This window comes from Emys orbicularis, chromosome 8 (genome assembly GCF_028017835.1).
Source record: "Emys orbicularis isolate rEmyOrb1 chromosome 8, rEmyOrb1.hap1, whole genome shotgun sequence".
In the NCBI taxonomy this organism is placed as follows: Eukaryota; Metazoa; Chordata; order Testudines; family Emydidae; genus Emys; species Emys orbicularis.
In genome coordinates, this window is record NC_088690.1 from 107419181 (window position 1) to 107437101 (window position 17921).

Below are 17921 nucleotides of genomic sequence, written 5' to 3' on the forward strand. Positions count from 1 at the left end.
TCGTGAATTTCTCCCGGGTACCAGCATCTCTAGTATGGCAGACTGCTCCACAACCCCTCCACCCCTTTACTTTAGGCTTCATCCAGTCTCCTGAGTCCATAAAACACACTGGCCCGGATCGTGTCCTGCACGGCTCACCTGGGGGCGTTTTACAGCCAGCGGAGTTCAGCCAAGCTATAGGGTGAATCCCTGCCTGGGCTCATTCCCGTGGCAGCCCTGGAGAAATGAGACCTCTGCCTTTTTAGGGAAATGACACCTGTGCAGAAGATAGGGAGTTGGCCTGCTCCAGCTGGGCATGGGGCAGACTTAGATTTCCAGCAGCTTCCCTCTGCACACTGCTCTGTGTTCTTACGTAGTGTCCGGATGCTGCTATCTGATTGTCTTCCTAGTCCTTGAGCTGTTCCCTAGTACATCCTCCTGTTATACATGGGCTCGCTCGCTGAACGTGAGCAAGAGTCCGTCCTGTCACTAGGTAGGCTAGATCCAAGATCCCGCAAGTGCTGGTGTCTGAGTGGGGAGGAGTCTGGTGTGCTCCCAAGTAGGTGATTCATTTACATCTCTGCATCTGTTTCCGATAACGCTCTCGATTTGCCATTTAGAAGCTGGCCCCTCTCTCGGAGAAAGTGACTCATGTTAACCAAAACACAACAGAGACTCCGGTTTGTTTTCCTCTCTCGTCCTTGTGGAGGTTTCTGTGTCTCTGTGCAGAGATGCCTGGCTTGTTTGGAGAGCCCCTTCTGTAATGGGTAAACACTCCGATGCTGACGTCTGTTCAGCAGCTGGTTTAAATGTAATAAACGCTGCCCCGGGGGCAGCGCTCGGCGGGACCGTGCCAGAAAGCCAGGTTTGACACCGTCTTCCATCTCACGAAGCTGCAAACCTGGGGCTCTTGGCCACTGGCAAGGAGCAGCCACCCCTACAGGCTGTCAGAACAGCTGTGATGTTCTAGTTCTTCACTGGTATTGAGAGGTGGGGGGAGCCCGTGTACCAGTCAGGCACGCGGGGTAAAGGGACTGAATGCTGGGGGGGATTGGGCCATTCATGGTAGAGTTAGTGTCACGCTCCGTCTTCCCTGAGTAGAGCTCTGGTAACGGCTCCCAGGCCAGGGGACACCGCCCCAAAAGTGGGTCACAGCCACAGGCAGGTTGGGTGATACTCTGCTCCCACTGTGCCTGGCAAACAGAGTGTTCCTGAACGTCCGACTGCCAGGAGCTGGGACTGGACCACAGGATGGATCACTCAACAAGTGCCCTGTTCTGTTCATTCCCTCTGAAGCATCTGGCACCGGCCACTGTGGGAAGACGAGATCCTGGGCCAGGTGGACCATTGGCTGGGCCAGCGTGGCTGTTATGTTCTTGCTCGGCCAGAGCGAACTGGTGCTTGAGCGTTCAGCCCAGCATGTGAAGATCAGGCCGTGTTTGGATGCCTGAGCGGGTGCAGAGTGTGTCCGCCCCTGAAGAACCCCAAAGGGTAGGGAAGTCTCTGGGACTTCCTCTCTTTAGCACACCCTCTGCAAGCAGCCAAAGGGTGAGAGGAGCACGGAAGCTCTCTCTGCGCCGCATGGGGGCCAGAAGATCAGACCTGGCTGGAATCATTTTTTCAAGTGCCAAAATAACTGGTACCTCCTTGCATCGACTCCTCAGCTGCGTGAGACACTGAGACGCGGCTCACGCGCTGCCTTGAGTCACAGAAATCAAAACGCTGCCAGCCGCTGTTCAACCCAAGCGCCATGTTTGGGTTTCACGGCCGCTTATTTAGGCGCATGGACAAACGAATCGCTCCCGTGGTGGACAAAGTGCTTCCTAGGAACGGTGCGACGCTGTCTCCCTTAAACGCCGCTCTAATGCTGGGTCCGGGAGGCAGCCGCTGGGATGGTGGAATCGGGCAGTCGTTTCACCTTGTGCTCGGATCCCTGCAAACGTCACAAGCCACCAGGGTCAGACAGTCAGTATTCAATGGAGCAGCCTCAAGGGACATCTAGCCCCCACAGGCAGTGGTAGTGGGGTTTCCGAAGGTGGCCTTCTCCCTTCCAAGTCCAACCGAACCGTTGTTTTGGTCTAATGATAGGGAGTGCTGTGCAGCAGGAGGTACAGTTGTCAGATGAGACATGATAACGAGGTGCTGAATCCCTGCTCATTAAATATCCCTTGGTCCTTTTTGAAAGAGTAGGGGTGTAACCCTGGTGGCCTGGTCAATTTCTAGTGAAATATGGCTTTTCCCCACGCCGTTCCAGTTGGATACGGTATATTTCTTCCCTTCTTGCCTGAACTGCTGGGTGGTGTTTCTATCTGCTGCGAACAGCTGCTGCCTCCCACCCAAGAGAGGTAGCCACATTTCATTGGTTTCAGAAATGATCCATCTCCAAACTTGTGACGTTCTTTGGGGATAAAAGGAGCGTTTTAAATGATGACCGCAGCATACGGGATGCAGGAAACGAACCCTGGCTCTGGCACTGAACCTGTTGACCATAAAAATCATTGACTTTTTTTTTTTTTTTTAGAGATTGTCAACTCCTCAGCCTTCCCCTGGCATCAAGCCCAGCCTGGTTGGTAAAGCTGGGAGCCCCGGGAAAGCAGCTGGAAATGCCTTGAAGGGCAAGGACTCTGAGAGCGAGAGCAGCACGTCGTCAGACAGTGAGGAAGACGAGGCAGCCCAGAAACCGCCTCCTAACGCTGGTAAGAGTCTAGCCTTCCCTTGGTATTCAGGGCCTCTCTCCTCCGTACTCATGGGGTTTGCTTCTCTTCTCGGCTTGAGCAGCTGGTGTGTTCTAGACTGGGCTGCCCCCTTAGAACCATCACCCGGCATGCTCTGAACTGCCAAGGGATGCAGACTGCCAGTCGCTCTGAAGCTGATGTTAGCAAGACCTGTCAGTGCAGTTCCCTTCTGTCTCTTCTAGAGTGTCCTTCCAAACTGGCAAAAGAGTTGGGTTTTGGGGGGGTTATTTTGTTCTGTTTTCTATTCCTTCCAGCATTGCCAGCATGGGTCAGTTGCTGACTGACACATACTCCCCAGCGTGTGCAGACGGAGGAGCCTTGACATAATTAATAAGCACTTTGAGATCCGTGGATGGATGGCTCTATAAGAGATTACTAGTAATGAATGAAGCCCTCTTCTCCCCTCCTGTGTGGCCTGGGGGAGTTTTGCCATTCCCACGCTTCTCCCTGGAGTGGGTGAGGAAGTCTGGCACCACTCAGTGACCTCTCTGGTTGATGAAGGGGTAGGAAGGGAGTCCTGGCAGCTGTTCTGGAGTGGGCCGGGGGTGGCTACAACCTGGAGTCCCACGAGGATGTGGTTGTGTCTGAAGTGGGGATAGAGAGAGATCACCGAAGATGCAGTGGAGCCTCCCATGCCGAATATGTATCTGCTCCTGCTTCCCTGCTGCTGCCCCCGTCTCCAGAGTATTCAGGCGTCTCTGCAGCTACAGGGCCCAGAGAGCACAGGTCTGAGTGCCCCGAGAAGATGCAGGGCCCCTGTCATTAGACCTGCAAAGGAAACTTGGGGTGTGGCCAGTGGTGTGCTGGGGCAGCACACGGACAACCCATGGGAACCCAGCAAATGGAGGGGATTGATGACTGTCCAGGTTGGCTCTTGCTGTTTTCAGTTGACCCGCCTCCTCCCTTCCATGGACATGACCCTTCAATGCTTTTACTCTCACCAGGTGACTGTGGTCTTTGCACAGCGATGTCCCTGTTTGCAGTGCAGAGGCATTGCCTTAGCAGATAACGCATGCTCCAGGCTGGTTCGTGTCTCTGGCTGGGTTTTGTGGCGTGAGCAACCAGAAGTTATTCCTGGCATCTCCGCAGTTGATGCCTGGATGCAGGAGGATGCCGAAGGGAATGACTTCATTACAAAGGAGTCTTGCACCTGTAAATGGTTATTGCAAGACCTTCCTGCAGGGAGAGCTTGAGCTAATGTCAAATCCTTTGTTGCAGGGAGCTGGTAAAACAGAACTCAGCCTGTGCACGCGGGAGGTGGGGAGAGCTTTTGTTAGCTGTAAATGTGGGGTCGAGTGCTGAGAGAAGTGGAGTCTGCCCATTGTGCGGAGGAATAGGCTGAGCATGCACAGATCTGCCCATTGGTTTGTGTTCTGGGGCTAGCGGAAGCACCAGGCAATAGGCCGGCTGGCCTCTATTGCTTGTTGGCGTCACTGCTGCCAGGAAACGGGCAGAAACCCAGCCAGTCAGCTTTATTAGTAGCCAGAGTGCGACTGGCTGATGGAAGGGCTGCCGTGCTCCCCAGCTGCAGGGGTGGGAGGGTTTGTGCGATGTGGAAGACCGCAGCCCCCTAGGAAATGAACAGAAGCCTCCAGCAGGCTTTGCACAGGGCATTTGCTCAGCTGTCCGTTGCTAACATTTTCCACTACTGATTCCTGCCGGCTTCTGGTGGTGGCTGTCTGTTTGCACAAAGGTGGGAGGGAAGGGTTCTCCAGCTCCAGAGCTCCGTTATTCTGGCATGTTCCCGACTAGTCCATCCCTCTGCCACCCCTCGCACCACGTCCTGTTGGGCCCCTTCAGTCGTACTGAAGAGAAAGCCGGGGCCTGGGGGTAGCAAGAGAAATCTTGTGGAGAAGGAGGTGTGAGGAAATCATTGTCTTCTAGCAGCTCTCCCCTTTCAGCAGGGTTTTCTCTCCCAGTCTAAAACCAGAACCCTGAAGCATCAGCAGCCTCCCTCAGCTCTCCAGCCATCGTCTTCCTATAAACAGCCTGCAGTCTTACCCTCGGTTTCTCTCCGACCTCTTTCAGCAATGAAGACCCCTGCTGCAGCACAGCTGACTAGCGTCAAGAAGGCCCAGGCCCTTCCAGCATCTCTTCCAAAAGCACCAGGGGCAGCAGATAGCAGTGAGGAGTCCAGCGAGGAGTCGGACTCGGAGGAGGATCGGGTACCCCCGCAGGTAACTAGCACACAGACCGCGCGGCGGTCGGGCGATGGGGAGGAAGCTTTGCTGAGCTGGCCTCTTTGAGAGCTGGAGGAATGGTGACTAGCGAAATTCTGTCTGTCTGGAGCGCTTGCTCTTCAGGAAAGCCAGGCTCTGGGGAGCGATCCCAGCCAGCTGGCACAGGGACCTTTCCAACCAATGGGGGCTGGCTAGGGTTCGGAGGTTAGAAGCAGTGGAGGGACTGGCTGCCTTGTGACAGTGATAATCATACAGGCTGATTCCTGCCCACATCTGGGCCTCTTTGTGCAGCTCCTGAAGAATAAATCAGCTGGATCCCCCCCCTTCTCCCCACAGTGGAGAATTCCCCCAGCCCAGGAGGGGTTCCCAAGCCCTGTAGCACCAGCATAACCCCCTGTCTTTTCTCTCCCCTTCCCCCCTGGCCTGGCAGGGATGTACTGACCAGAATGCTCTGTACTCCAGCTGTTCAGTGCTGCAGGGTGGCCCATATGCCACTGGAGAAGCTGCCATAAATAAGAGCAGCCCCAGTGACTTTTCTAACTTCCAGTGGGCCCCACTGCATGGTCCTCAGCTCCAGGCAGCGCCTCCAGATGTGCCCCACAGCCTTTCAGCTCTAGCTCAGCTCCCAGGTGCTTGAAATCATTGCTACCTGCTGGCTGGCCTCTGAGAGGGGCTGGGTGCTCTCAGTCCCGTTCCCAGAAGTGTCCGTGCCATGCGACGCGCCGGCCTCGCTGGCACTGTTGTTGGGAGTCGGAGATAGAAAAGGATTGCCCCTGTGCTGTGGATGACTAGAAAGCTGTGTACTCCCCAGCTGGCACGAGGGCTCGTTTATTAAGAGGGTTGATATTTTAGAGCTACGTAAAAGTAGTCACTGTGATTTTGAGCTCTCAAATCACAGCTGAAAATGTTCAAAGGCACCTTGGATCCACAGCCCCCTGGATGGCATCTCGCACCAGATGTTGTATTCGAGAAACGTGAGAGATCCCACAGAGCCCGGCACGTTGAAGCTTGGGTGTCTGCCGAGTGGGGGAGGCCACACATGTAGACTGGCTTGTAACTGATACCAGGAGACTGATCGCTTCACCTGCCCTCCTCGTTGTATTCACTTGCTTCTGCCAATGGTCTACTCCCCGGAGCAAGGTGCTCCTTCCAAGGCTGTCCCGTCGTCCCCCATTGGCTACTGCCCTCCCATTTGGGGAGGTGATAGGCCTGGGCTGTGATGAAATGCTACGGCTTCTTCTTAACCGTCGTCATAAACCACGTGGGGTGTATGAAAAGAGTGGGAGAGCACGTGTCCTGTTCTCTATCTCGGTATGTCCCCATCAGCCTGGGATCTGAGCAGAGAGGCTTACTTGGCTGTGCATTGTCCTCCTGCAAAATGGGGTCTAGTTCCCTGGACTTCCAGGCTCCTCGCCTCGGTTGCTGTATTTCTTTAAAAGTCGCTACTCCGTCTTGACTTTCCTCCTTTCTTGTCTGGCCTAGCAACCGGCCCAGGTGAAACCTAAACCTGCCCCAGCCGCAAAGCCTCTGGGCACAACGGCCGGCGCGGCCAGGCCCACGTTGCCCACTGGGAAAGGGGCCAACAGGGTGGCCAGCAGCCCGGCGAAAGCAGCTGCTGCCGCAGTTGGCCAAGCATCCGAGAGCTCGAGCTCAGGTTCCTCGGAGAGCGAGGAGGAAGAGAAGCCTGCAAGACAGGTAAGGGAGAAGTGCTGAGTGTGCAGGGCGACAGGCGGCGCTGCGGGGAGATCTAGCAGCTGCTGGAGCCTGTAGGCCTGGACTGGCGGAGTGTCCTCCAGAGGTTTGCAGCGCGATTATAACAGCCACGTTAAGCACAGTTACCATAATGCAGGGGGGAAAAAGAAAATCCCTGTCACCTTGCCTGAGGAGGCTGCAGGGCTCACCCTCAGATGGGCTCCTTCGTGGTAAGAGCGCCGGGCTGAGAACTTCCTTTTCAGCTGCCAGCCGTTCCCCGCAGGCCTGTCTTGCTGGCTGCCTCCCAGATAATGGCTCTGGGCTCACGTCAGTGCTGTCTCGTAGCTTCCCCTGCACCTCTTTACACTAAAGATCTGGAGTGACCAGACCAGCTCTATCCCTCTCCGTCTGTCTTTGATTTGAACTGCTGCGGCCCCTGCCACAGACTGAGGAGTAGCGGGCACGAGCTGTGTTCCTAAGGGCGTTCTCCTCCCTCTGATACTGAGGAGACTCTGCAGTTTGGTCGCACCTTCGATTTGAGGATCCTAACTCCTTTTACAGACTGCCTCGGGTATCGTAGCTTCCTCAGCCCCACCGGTGAGGCAGGTGGCATTTCCCTCAGTGTGCCCATGGGGAAACTGAGTCACGGAGGTGAAGTGACTTGCCCCATGGGAAAGAGATCCCCCCAGATCATCTAAACCCTCACCATGAAGCTCCCTGCCTTCGGGGTACGCTGGCTGCTCTGGAAAGCTCAGGGAAGGTCTGAATCCCCCACCCCCAGTTTGTCTAAAATGTTCCTTGTTTCCTTCTCCCTCCCCTCAGCCTCTTCCTCCTTCCTGCTTGAAGCACGGGGCTGCCTCGGGTAAAGCCGCTGCCCCCGCAGGGGAGAGCGCGCAAGCAAATGCCCCTGTGTTGCTGAGCCCTTCTGCCAAGGGCAAAGGTCCCGTCGCAGCCGCGGGAAAAGCAGGACTTCGCGCTGCAGGCAGAGCCACCCAGAGCCAGGCTGTGCCCCCGGCATCCGGCAAAGGGCAGGAGAGCCCGGACAGCAGCAGTTCCTCCGACAGCGAGGAGGAGGACACGGCCAAGCAGCCCCTGAGGCCTGGTAAGAGACGCTGCTCTGGGGGACTTCCAGTAGTGGCTGGGGGCTGCCGGCCCGGTGAGCAGCGCGGAGAACAAGTGTTCGCTGTGCACTGGGCCCGGCTTAGCTGGCGGGATGGGTCTCGCCAACACACGAGGCTGTGAGTGACAAGAAGCCGCAGCAGGCTCCTTGTGGAGGAGCGCGTGTCTCTGGGGAGCCCCACAACAGCCTTTATCGGGGAGGGGTGCCCAGAGAGAGAGCTGGGGCGCTCCCCGTTCAGGTGTGCGCTGTGCTGTACCGGCAGGAGGCCTTCATTGGGCACTTTGCTTCTCCAGCAGGGGCGCCCCAGAAGCAGGGAGCGACGAAGGAGGCCGACAGCACCTCCTCGGAGTCCAGCGAGGAAGAACAGCAGCCTTCGCAGGTGAGGGGTCCTGTACCCTGTGGGCCAGGGCTGTCGCCTTTCTCCTCTGCTCTGTAAGATGGAGCAGACGCCGGGCCAGATTCAGCACTGGGGTAAACGGCGGCTGCTGCCCTGGAGTCCTAGCGTTGCACCCGCTCATGCTGCTGGGCTTCAGATGCCTCCCGGCCCCGGGGCAGAGAGGGGAGAAGGCTTTGAACTCGGGTGTTTGGAATGCTCCTGCAGGTTGACGGACAAATCGCAGCGCTGCTGCTGCTCTGCCCTGGCCTGGTGCCGTACTGACGTCGCCGTCGAATCAAAAGGCCCGTACGGGGAACCTGGTGCCCTGCAGCACTGAAAGAGCCAAACCTGGGAAACTAGCCAGGCTCCTAGCAGCAACTTTTATTTGTAACTAAACCCATGTCTAAGCCGGTAAACCCCCTTTATTAGTAATATCTAGGGAGCGCAGTACATCTGTAATACATCAGCTTTGCATGCAAGCGTAGGAATGCACTGATAGTCAATAACCTCCCCTAGGCTGGCTTAACAGGGAGAGAACAAAGGAGCAAATATGCAGTGGATTACGACATATGTCATAAACTCGTCAAGCAGCCATATACATAATCTCCCTGTTTGGGTTTCGTTCCGTGTGCTGCCCCAGCTGTGCCACTCCCCGCCACCGGGGTACCCCCTAGCACGCTCCTGTACCCACCTCCATGGCCCGGTGCGTGGTACAGCAGAGGGGCTAATAATGGAGCAGAGGGGTAGAGCCAAAGGTTCTGTGGGCTCCCTACAAACCCCTGGTCTCCCTGTGTCTTGTGTTTGCTGCTGTCTCTCCACTTCCAAGTGGCCCCAAATCACGCAGGGCGCCCGAGGGGAGCCTGCCACCCTGGAGGGCCGCTCAAGGGGCAGCTGGGGGTGGCAGTTAAAATGTCCTGGGTCGAGGCAAGAGGGTTCAGCCCCGGCGACTGCGTGTCTCACTCAGCGTGTGTGTGTGTGCTCTTCAGTCCCTTTTAACAGGTTATCTAGGTCTTCCTAAAGCTCCAGCAACACCCCAAGCGCAAAAACCTGCTTCCCTGACCTCCCCCAAACCAGGGCGTAGAAAAGCAGCAGCTGCTGCCAGCGCCCTTGCCAAACCCGGGAAAGCAGCCCTGCCCGACGTCTCGGAGAGTGACAGCAGTGACTCCGATACGGATGCTGAGAAGACGTCAGCCAAACAGAAGGCAGGTTAGTCCTAGGCCAGGGATCTCAAACTCAAATCACCAAGAGGGCCACATGAGGGCTGCATCACTGACACCTTTTCATCAATCCTTGAGGGGGCCATTTAGGGATCTGGGGCAAAAGTCTGTCTGGGGATTGGTCCTGCTCTGAGCAGGGGGTTGGACTAGATGACTCCTGAGGTCCCTTCCAACCCTGATATTCTATGATTCTGTGTAAAGGTACAAAAGCCCCCACCCCCACTCCACCCCTTCCATGAGGCCCTGCCCTTGCCCCGCCCCCTCCCTACCCCCATTCCAGCCCCTTCCCCAAATCCCCGCCCCTGCCCTGCCTCTTCTCCGCCTCCTCCCGTGAGCGCGCGGCTCCCCGCTCCTCCCCCTCCCTCCTGGAAAGCACTACGTGCTGCCAAACAGCTGTTTGGTGGTGGGAAGTGCCTGGAGGTAGGCGGGGGAGGGAAGCTTGGCGGCCGCAGGAAATAACCCCGCAGGCCACGTGTTTAAGACCCCTGTCCCAGGCTGTGATCTAGCTCACAAACCTGAGCAGCTTTACAGCTGGTTCCTAAACATGCTCTATATCAGGGCTCCGGACACCTTAGACCATGGAGTAATCTCCCAAGGGAAGTGGTGGAAACTCCATCAGCTGGGACTTTTAGATGAGCTTGGAGAATATATGCTGGGGGGCAGGGGCGCCGCCAGCTTTTCTGCCACCCTAGGCGGCGGAAGGTCCCGCTCCGAAATGCCGCCCCCCACAGAGGCGGCGGAAGGTTCCGCTGCCGAAATACTGCCGCGGTTGCCGCCCCCCAAATTGTAGCGCCCTAAGTGACCGCCTAGATCACCTAATGGGTTGCGCCGGTCCTGCTGGGGGGACAAATCTGTATTGGCAGGGGATGGAGTAGATGACCTAATAGGTCTTCTCCATCTCTGAAATCTGAGTCCAGGTGAAGAGTGTGAATCACAAGCCCACATTGTCCTTTACTGTGACAGTCTGCTGCTGCCCCCTGCTGGACATCTCCAGAAACATTGCAAGCTGTTCTAGGCTTCTGCATCCTTTCGGGATGGGGTGGTTGGATGTTTGAGAAGCATACAACTGCTCAGTTATACAGCTTGCAAGGTGTTCCCCTGTGCGTGGCTATTCTGAATTCCGAAATTTAACTAACATTTCTAGTGATAGTTGCCAAACTTATTTCTGAAGTCAAAGACCAGCTAGCAATGAGCGCTCTCTAGCCTGATAAGTTGGGAGGTGTTTCTCTCTTCAAATATATGCTGCACTTCTCCTGGGAATCATTTTTTATTGTAAAATGTGTCAACGCTTGATAAATGCCAATTTAAGAATCACTTTATCAAATGCTACCAACAAAATACCTGCCTGCTACATCTTCCATGGAGCTGTCCCTGTTACGTGTCATTCAGAAATGTTTATTTGGGGAAGGGCAAGCCAAAGGGAAACACAAGGGAACAGAGCTATTTGGATGGATGATTGAAACAGAATGTATGAACATAAGAACGGCCATACTGGGTCAGACCAAAGGTCCATCTAGCCCAGTATCCTGTCCTCCGACAGTGGCCCATGCCTGGTGCCCCAGAGGATGATGACCTGTTCTGTTCATTCCAAAGTGATGCACCCCCTGTCGCCCATTCCCAGCTTCTGGCAAACAGAGGCTAGGGACACCATCCCTGCCCATCCTGGCTAATAGCCATTGATGGACCTATCCTCCACGAACTTATCTAGTGTTTTTGTTTTTTTTTAACCCGGTTATAGTCTTGGCCTTCAACATCCTCTGGCAAAGAGTTCCACAGACTGACCTTGCATTGTGTGAAAAAATACTTCCTTTTCTTTATTTTAAACCTGCTGCCTATTAATTTCATTTGGTGACCCCTAGTTCATGTGTTATGAGAAGGAGTAAATAACACTTCCTTGTCTACTTTCTCCAGACCAGTCATGATTTTATAGACCTCAACCATATTCCCCCTTAGTCGTCTCTTTTCCAAGCTGAAAAGTCCCAGTTTTATTAATCTCTCCTCATAGGGCATCCGTTCCATGCCCCTAATCATTTTTGTATGGTTAAAAACCTTTCTCCCCACCGCCATTCAGTGGTTGTAAGTGAACAGTAGAAACCCAAGACTGAAAGATCTGTTGGGTTTCGTCCATATCCTCCCTACACAGCTGTGTTGTGGCCTGTGATGTTCAGGAGGTCAGACTAGATGACTGCAAGGGACCACTGTGATCTAGAATCTATTCTCAAAATGGAGGGACATAATGGCATTGTCTTGATACAATTGTAGTGCAAGCTGCCCACGTACAGCTGTCTGTACACCTGCAGATCCAGCCAGTGCTCTTAGTCTGGGCCAGTAGAGACTTAAAATTCCCAAATTGTTTGGTTTTGGTTTGGGGGTTTTTTAGGGCGCACGTTGGAGACCAGAATGCCCTGTTCTGTTCATTCCCTCAGAAGCATCTGGTTTGACCCGGTTCGGCCATTCTTACGTTCTTATGAGCCCTTTGGACTCTTTAATTTGTAGCCCAAGCCTGGCTTTTGTACTCTGAGTTAATGCAGGCCCCCCCTTCCCCCCCATAGAGCCCTGTAACAATACACCATTATGTTTCTGGGGAGATTAGTGACTATTTCTATATGACACGAGTACCTGCACATTACACTGTCTGGGGGCGGGGACTGGAGGCGTCTCTTAAACACCAGCCTCCCTGAAGCTGGTTGGGTCATAACCAAATCTCTTCCCTAAATCCTCTTATTTCAATTGTGTCTACAGAGAGCAAGTTGTCCTCTTCTGGGGCGGAAGCGGTCCCCTCAAAAGTGGCCTCTAGCAAAGAGACTGCGGCAGGGAAAGCGGGAGAAGGAGGCGCCGGTCACAAAGCCTCGCGAGCAAAGAAAGCCCTGGCGGTGGCTCAGAATGCTGGCGGTCCTCAGGGTGCTCCGGAGACACCGTCGCCGTATGCTCTGCTGTCCATCGCTCAGTCAGAGAGTGAGAGCTCGGTGAGCGACAGCGAAGACGGGGTTACCACTGCTGCCAAGGCTCCGGGCGGGCAAGCGCCAGGGGAGCTGGGGGGAGGGAAGAAGAAGCAGAAGAAGGCGAAGAAAACTCCCGCGGCATCGGCCAAGGCTCTGAAAGCAGCGAAAGCACCAAAGCGTGGGGACAAAGAGAACAAGAAGCAGAAATCCTCTGTGAAAAGGAAGCTGGCGGCAGGGGATGCCGGCCCCACGGAGCCCAAGCCGAAGAAGCTGAAAAGCAGCCTCGAGACTCCCAAAAAGAAGAAAAGCAAAGGGGAGAAACCCGCGGGCAGCAAGGAGAAGAAGAAGAAAGCCAGTAAAAGTAAGGGCCCTGGTGCTGTCCCTCGCCCAGTTCGACTGTCACCGCTCCTCTCTAGACAGGCTAGTGCCTGCCGCTCACCCCAACGCTGGGCTCTGCTGCCGGATCCCCTAAATGGCACCCCAGGGTCTGGTTCCTAAGGGTTCGCTTGGGGCTCAGATGCTGCCCCCCAAATCCAGTCCAGGGTTGAGCTGAACTAGTTAAGCAAGCGCCTGAATGAATGTTAACCCGGGTCAGAGAACGGCTCTGCTGTTAAAAGGTGGCTGCGGGCAGGGAGGAGCTCTGCTCCCGACTGTGGCCTGCACATCTGCCTGGCTTACGCGGCGGGCACGTGTCTGTCTGCAGAGCTGTGCTGCCGCCGTTGCTAGTCCGTCGCAGTGATGCTTGGAGGGAGGAGTTTGTCTGCTTCCGCCCCTTCTCCAGAAATGCCTTTATGCCCCGCCCCTCGCTCTGGGCCCCCTCCCTTCCCTACTCTGCAGAACGGCAGGACCCAGTCGGCAGGCTTCGCGCATGCCGTGCGACAAGGACGGGGCAAGGTGCCGCCAGTTACAAGCTTTACAGAGCTGTTCCAGGGGACGCCGGTGAAACCCTGCAGTGTTTTGAGTGCCTGCCCAGCCCTAAAGGGCTGAAGCCAAGCTGGCTGGCAGTGCCAGCTCCCAGCTGGTGCCTGACAGAGGCCACATGGGCACGTTCGAGGAAACAGGGAGGGTGAAGTTCCCAGCCAGGCAGGATGGAGGTTGAGGTTGTGATCAGCGCCAGGTCCCTGAGTTTAACACACTCTGGGCAATGGCAGAAGCGCTGATGAGCTGGGTGTTCTCGGCGCTGCTCGGAAACGGCAGCTCCATGACAAACCCTTGTCCCTCTGTTGGAAAGGCTCTGCGTTGAGCTGTCACCTGCCACTCCCGCTCTGCACAGCGGCCCCTGCCTGGCTGCGTATTGCTACTGTACGTTCCAGCGTGGCAGTGAGCCACAGCGATCGCGGAAGATGACTCAGTGCCATTACCGCTGCCCGGGGGGCGAGAGAGAGAGAGAATGGAGCCAGGCTGCTGTTTGTCACTTCCAATTAAAAGAGTAGTTCCTGCCCCTGCCCTGCGGGTAGCCCCTGCTCTGGCTTTGCCTTCCGCGCCAGTGCCTTGCAGATTCCCACAGCGGCTGGCGGAGCGCAGGACTGCGGACTAGAGGTGCCAGCTCCCGGAGGGAGGGGCCGGAATAAAGGACAGAAAAGGGAGAGGAGGATCGAACAGTATCTGCTGGGGTTTCTATCATGCAAAAATCCAACTCCTCATCTGGGAGAGGGGCCCGGCAGCGCAGCGTGGGGTAGATGGACAGGCTGTCCCGGGTGGGCTGGTGAAGGGACGCTCCAGCCCTGCAAAAATTAAGACTTCTTAGAACAGGTTGCTCTTCTGTTTCTTAATTGTATGTGTATTCGGTGCCAGTGACCTCCCAGCCTGCCCCCCACCCCCCACACAGGCCCCATCTCGGAGAACCCCCAATTCGCTTTGCAGTATCAGCTGCGGTGGAAATGTGCCCTGGACCATGTCACCACATAGTTGTGCCCAGTCCATGTGAGCGGGCTGAAATGTTAGCCCAGGCCCAAGCTGCTGCTGCCCCCATCTGTGTCTCCAGCCCGAGAGACGCCTGCATCATCTGCACGTGCCCAGTGCAGCGTGGGATAGAACGGGGCGTGCTCTCAACATGTCCCTTGGGCGCTGGTGGGCCCTGAGCGGCAGGACAGGGCTATGCGTTCACTGCTATCCTGATGGAGCAATGCAGGGCAAGGCTGGGGCAGCTGCTAGCACAGGCACAGCCAAAGGCTCACTGGGTGAGGCAGAGACACCCCTCCTCCCCCCAGCCTCTCAGCAGTGTCTGACCCCCAGGGCAGCTCTGACCCTGTCCCCTTTCACATGCACCCGGGTCCTTTTGTCTCTCCCAGAGAAGAAGACTGCGAAAGACAAGAAGAAGAAAAGCAAGAAGGCTGCATCTGGAGCGGAGCCAAGCACGGACGGGTCTGCTTCCACCCACAAAAAAAAGAAAAAAAAGGTGGGTGGGTGGGTGTGTATGTGCGCTTCCATCCCCCCAGAGCTGGGTGGGAGAGGGCTGTCTTGTCCCTAGTGGGCAGGTACCCAGAGCACAAAACGATCAGCATCTGGGGCTCCCTTCTCCAGCATCTCATCGGCAGCACCCGGTTGGACAGGGCTGCACCCTATAGCTGGCCCCTTCAAGGCGTGGTGGCGTCAGTGGTGTTGGAGAGGGATGGACTGACCTAGTCTTCGTTTCAGACGCCCCCTCTGACCTGCGTGGGGGCGGGTGGGTGCTGAGAGGGGCAGTGGCTGGCCCTGCTGGAGGGAATGGGATTTTCCCTTGCTGTGCTAATGCTTAGTGGTGACAGTGCATTAGCGACCGACCCACTCACTCCTGCCTGAGTGCCCCGCTGTGCGTGGAGGGAGCGCTCCATGCCGCCCTGTTCCTGCGGATAGAGAGAGCTTTGCTCCAGGGGGCAAAGAGATCACGCTGGGGCAGTGCAGTGGGGAGTCCCTGGCTGCGCTTCCCAGCAGGCTCTGCAATCGCTTTGTGGAGAGAAATGAATCACTCGGCTAAAAAGTGTGGGGGGTGGGGGAGGGGGGGAGAGGCAGGAGAGAGGAGTAGCCATGGGAGCAGAGCTGCTGGACAACTGGAAAGCTGATCTAAGCCACCCAACGAAACTGTCTGTGGGGAGGAAATGTTAATTTCTATGGCGTTAGCAAGGAAGCCTCCAACAACTGTCATGGGCTACAGAATTGGCTCTGCTGGGCCCAGTTCATATGGGGGTTTTACAGATTTATTTATTTTTTCCTTCATTTTTTTCCTAGAAGAAGAAAGCTGCTGAGCTCGAGGGATCCTTGTGAGAAGGTACGTGGGCCATGGGGACAATGTGTCATTAGCTCTTTGAACTCCAAACCCTGAGCCCGTTTCTGTATTCTTTGGTGACGAGGAGCGGTTCTGTGGCACCTGACTCTGCCTGTTTTAAAACATAGCCTTTAACAAGCAACCTCTGTGCCGGGGTGTGTGTGTGTGTGTGTGTGCGTGCGCACACCCGTCTGTCAGGGAGAGTGGACCCATGCCTGTGCATAGGAAGAAGTTGTGTGGAAAAAGCACCATGCAAGGCTCAGTCTTTCCCCCTTGAAGACCTGCCCAAGCTTTCAGTGGGAGGAGAGCAAGATGGGACCTTTTTCTCCTGATGTACACGTTCGGTTTTCATGGGGTTCACCAGGAATGGGTCACCACAGAGCATGGCTCTGAGAACCACTGGATCCACAGAGTTAAGCAATGGTGACAGGACAGCTCGTGATGCCCGTCAGTTCTCTGAAGATCTGTCTGTGCAGGACTCGCATCTGGGCCTCTGCTCCCAGCACAGGATCCGGAATTCCCCCAGCCCTGGTGGGTTTGGTCCCTAAGGGCAGCAGTAGTGCCAGGAAGTATAAGCAAGTCTTCCCCAGCTGGCTGGCTGTGCACCAGCCCCTGAGCTTAACGGCTGGCCCCAGAACCTGCCAGCCGGTTCCTAATTGGCACCAGAGATAGGCCGTGCAGGAGCTGCACCTCTCTGGTCACAGCATTGCCAGCCTCAAGAGGTCAAAAATCACGGGATGGGGGTGGTTTTATTTATTTATTTATTTAAAGACAATACATTGCGTGTTTTCTGGGTCTACTCTGATTGTTTATCTCTTTTCTTTCTCTCCTCCCCTCTCTTCCCCCCCCCCCCCCCCCGGGGCCAGGTGTTAGAGTAGGGGAGAAGCACAGGTGCCTGCCTGTCCCCATTGCTCCCAGGAGAGTAGGGGGCGGAGTCACCCTGAGCTGCTGGGCTCTTTAGCTCCTCCCTCCGCATTAGAATGGCTCCAGATTGAAGAGCTCTGATTTGGTTATTCCGCCCCAGGAGGCAGGCAAATGGAACAGCCAGCCAATCCAAGGGCTCAGATTTAGCACGCTGGCGCTTCTCTCATCAGCACTGGGCTGGCTCCAGTGCCAGCCAGAATTGCATCTCACCCGAGCACTGGCAGTGCTGTAGTCAGCTTTCCGGCTTCCTCGCTGCACCAGCGGCAAGTGCCGCTGGCCCCCTTTATCTGTGGTCAAAGTCTTCTGTGTCGCTGGCGTTACTTGCCCTATTCAGACAGCGTAGGACTCTGCTCCCCTCAGAGCATGAGGGAAGTTTGAACTTAGACAATAGAAGTGAAGGTGCTACTGGTCATGGGGGAATTTGTTCATCTCTCTTAGTTATTGACCTTTCTCTGGGATCTTTACTTCCTGCTCAACTGACGGGCTGGTTCCCAGGGTGGCACATGAATGCCAGTGCTGGGGGGATGGAGGTGCAAGGCTCACACTCAAACTTCCTCCTGCTGCCTTGGGGACCAAAATGCATTTGGAGCTTGGAGCTCCATTTCTCTAGCACAAGGGCACCAAGACCTAGGAGCGAGAATCCAGCATCCAAAATTCCAAGCCAAGGACCTTTTTAGCTTTTGGATACAAGCCCAAGGGAAGCTCCTTTGTCCTGGCTGTTTGTAGAATTAATAAGCCTTTTAAAAAGAAGTTGAGGCTGGGGGAGATGTAAGAGCAGATCGCACTGCCCCTCTATGAAGGGGGGGTACTTGCTTAGGGGAGTTCACTGGTCACTTTGTGGCCTGGTACTAGGCCTTTCCATCTCTGTGGGATGGACTTAGAGAAGAAATAATAAAATCTTTTCTTCCCCTCTAGAGCACCTCCCTCGGACGGCCGACAACGAATGAATGACGAAGGGGTGGAAGAAAGCGGATTAAAACTCTCTTCTATTATTTTTTTTAAAGAAAAAGAAAATACTTTAAACTTCTAAATCTTAATTTATAACTTCTTCTTTTAACTGTGACTTTTAGAGCCAAGCGTTGTACTTTGCTGCCTCAGCCACTGCCTGGCTGGGAATGGACTTAAGTGTATCTTGCTCCCCTGGAAACCCCCAGCCGTTGCACTGTAACTAAACGAAAGGAGGCGATCGGAGCAGCCCCTTGGGCAGAGGGAATAAGTGCGACATTTCCCCTCTTAGAAGTGATATGCAGCAATCTCTCTCCAGAGCTATATTTTTTAAGAGAAACTTCCAATCTTTCTGTGATCGCGGTGTCTGTCTTTTTGCTACCTACTTAAGAGCTTTTGGGTTCACTTTATAATATAACTTTAAAACCAGGTTCTCTTGGTATTCCCTCCTAGGTCCCGTCAGAGGCTGTATTCAAGCAGCGGCGCGCACAAGGCCCTCTTGGCCTAGGCTGCGTTCTTGGGGTTTTGTTTTTGATGGAACACAGAAATAAAATTGATTTTGATTGG

At 55.2% G+C, this 17921-nt stretch overlaps 1 protein-coding gene across 1 annotated transcript in view; it reads left to right on the plus strand.

Annotated features, from left to right (window-relative positions):
- The window catches only part of TCOF1 (treacle ribosome biogenesis factor 1), a 34746-nt gene extending 16825 nt beyond the window's left edge, over positions 1-17921 (plus strand). The window contains 11 exon segments of the mRNA XM_065409995.1: positions 2501-2675; positions 4743-4891; positions 6377-6589; positions 7409-7688; positions 8000-8085; positions 9069-9288; positions 12042-12602; positions 14533-14647; positions 15449-15488; positions 17325-17351; positions 17353-17921. Of these exon segments, the coding sequence (XP_065266067.1) occupies positions 2501-2675; positions 4743-4891; positions 6377-6589; positions 7409-7688; positions 8000-8085; positions 9069-9288; positions 12042-12602; positions 14533-14647; positions 15449-15488; positions 17325-17351; positions 17353-17439 (1953 nt within the window). The 3' untranslated portion in view covers positions 17440-17921.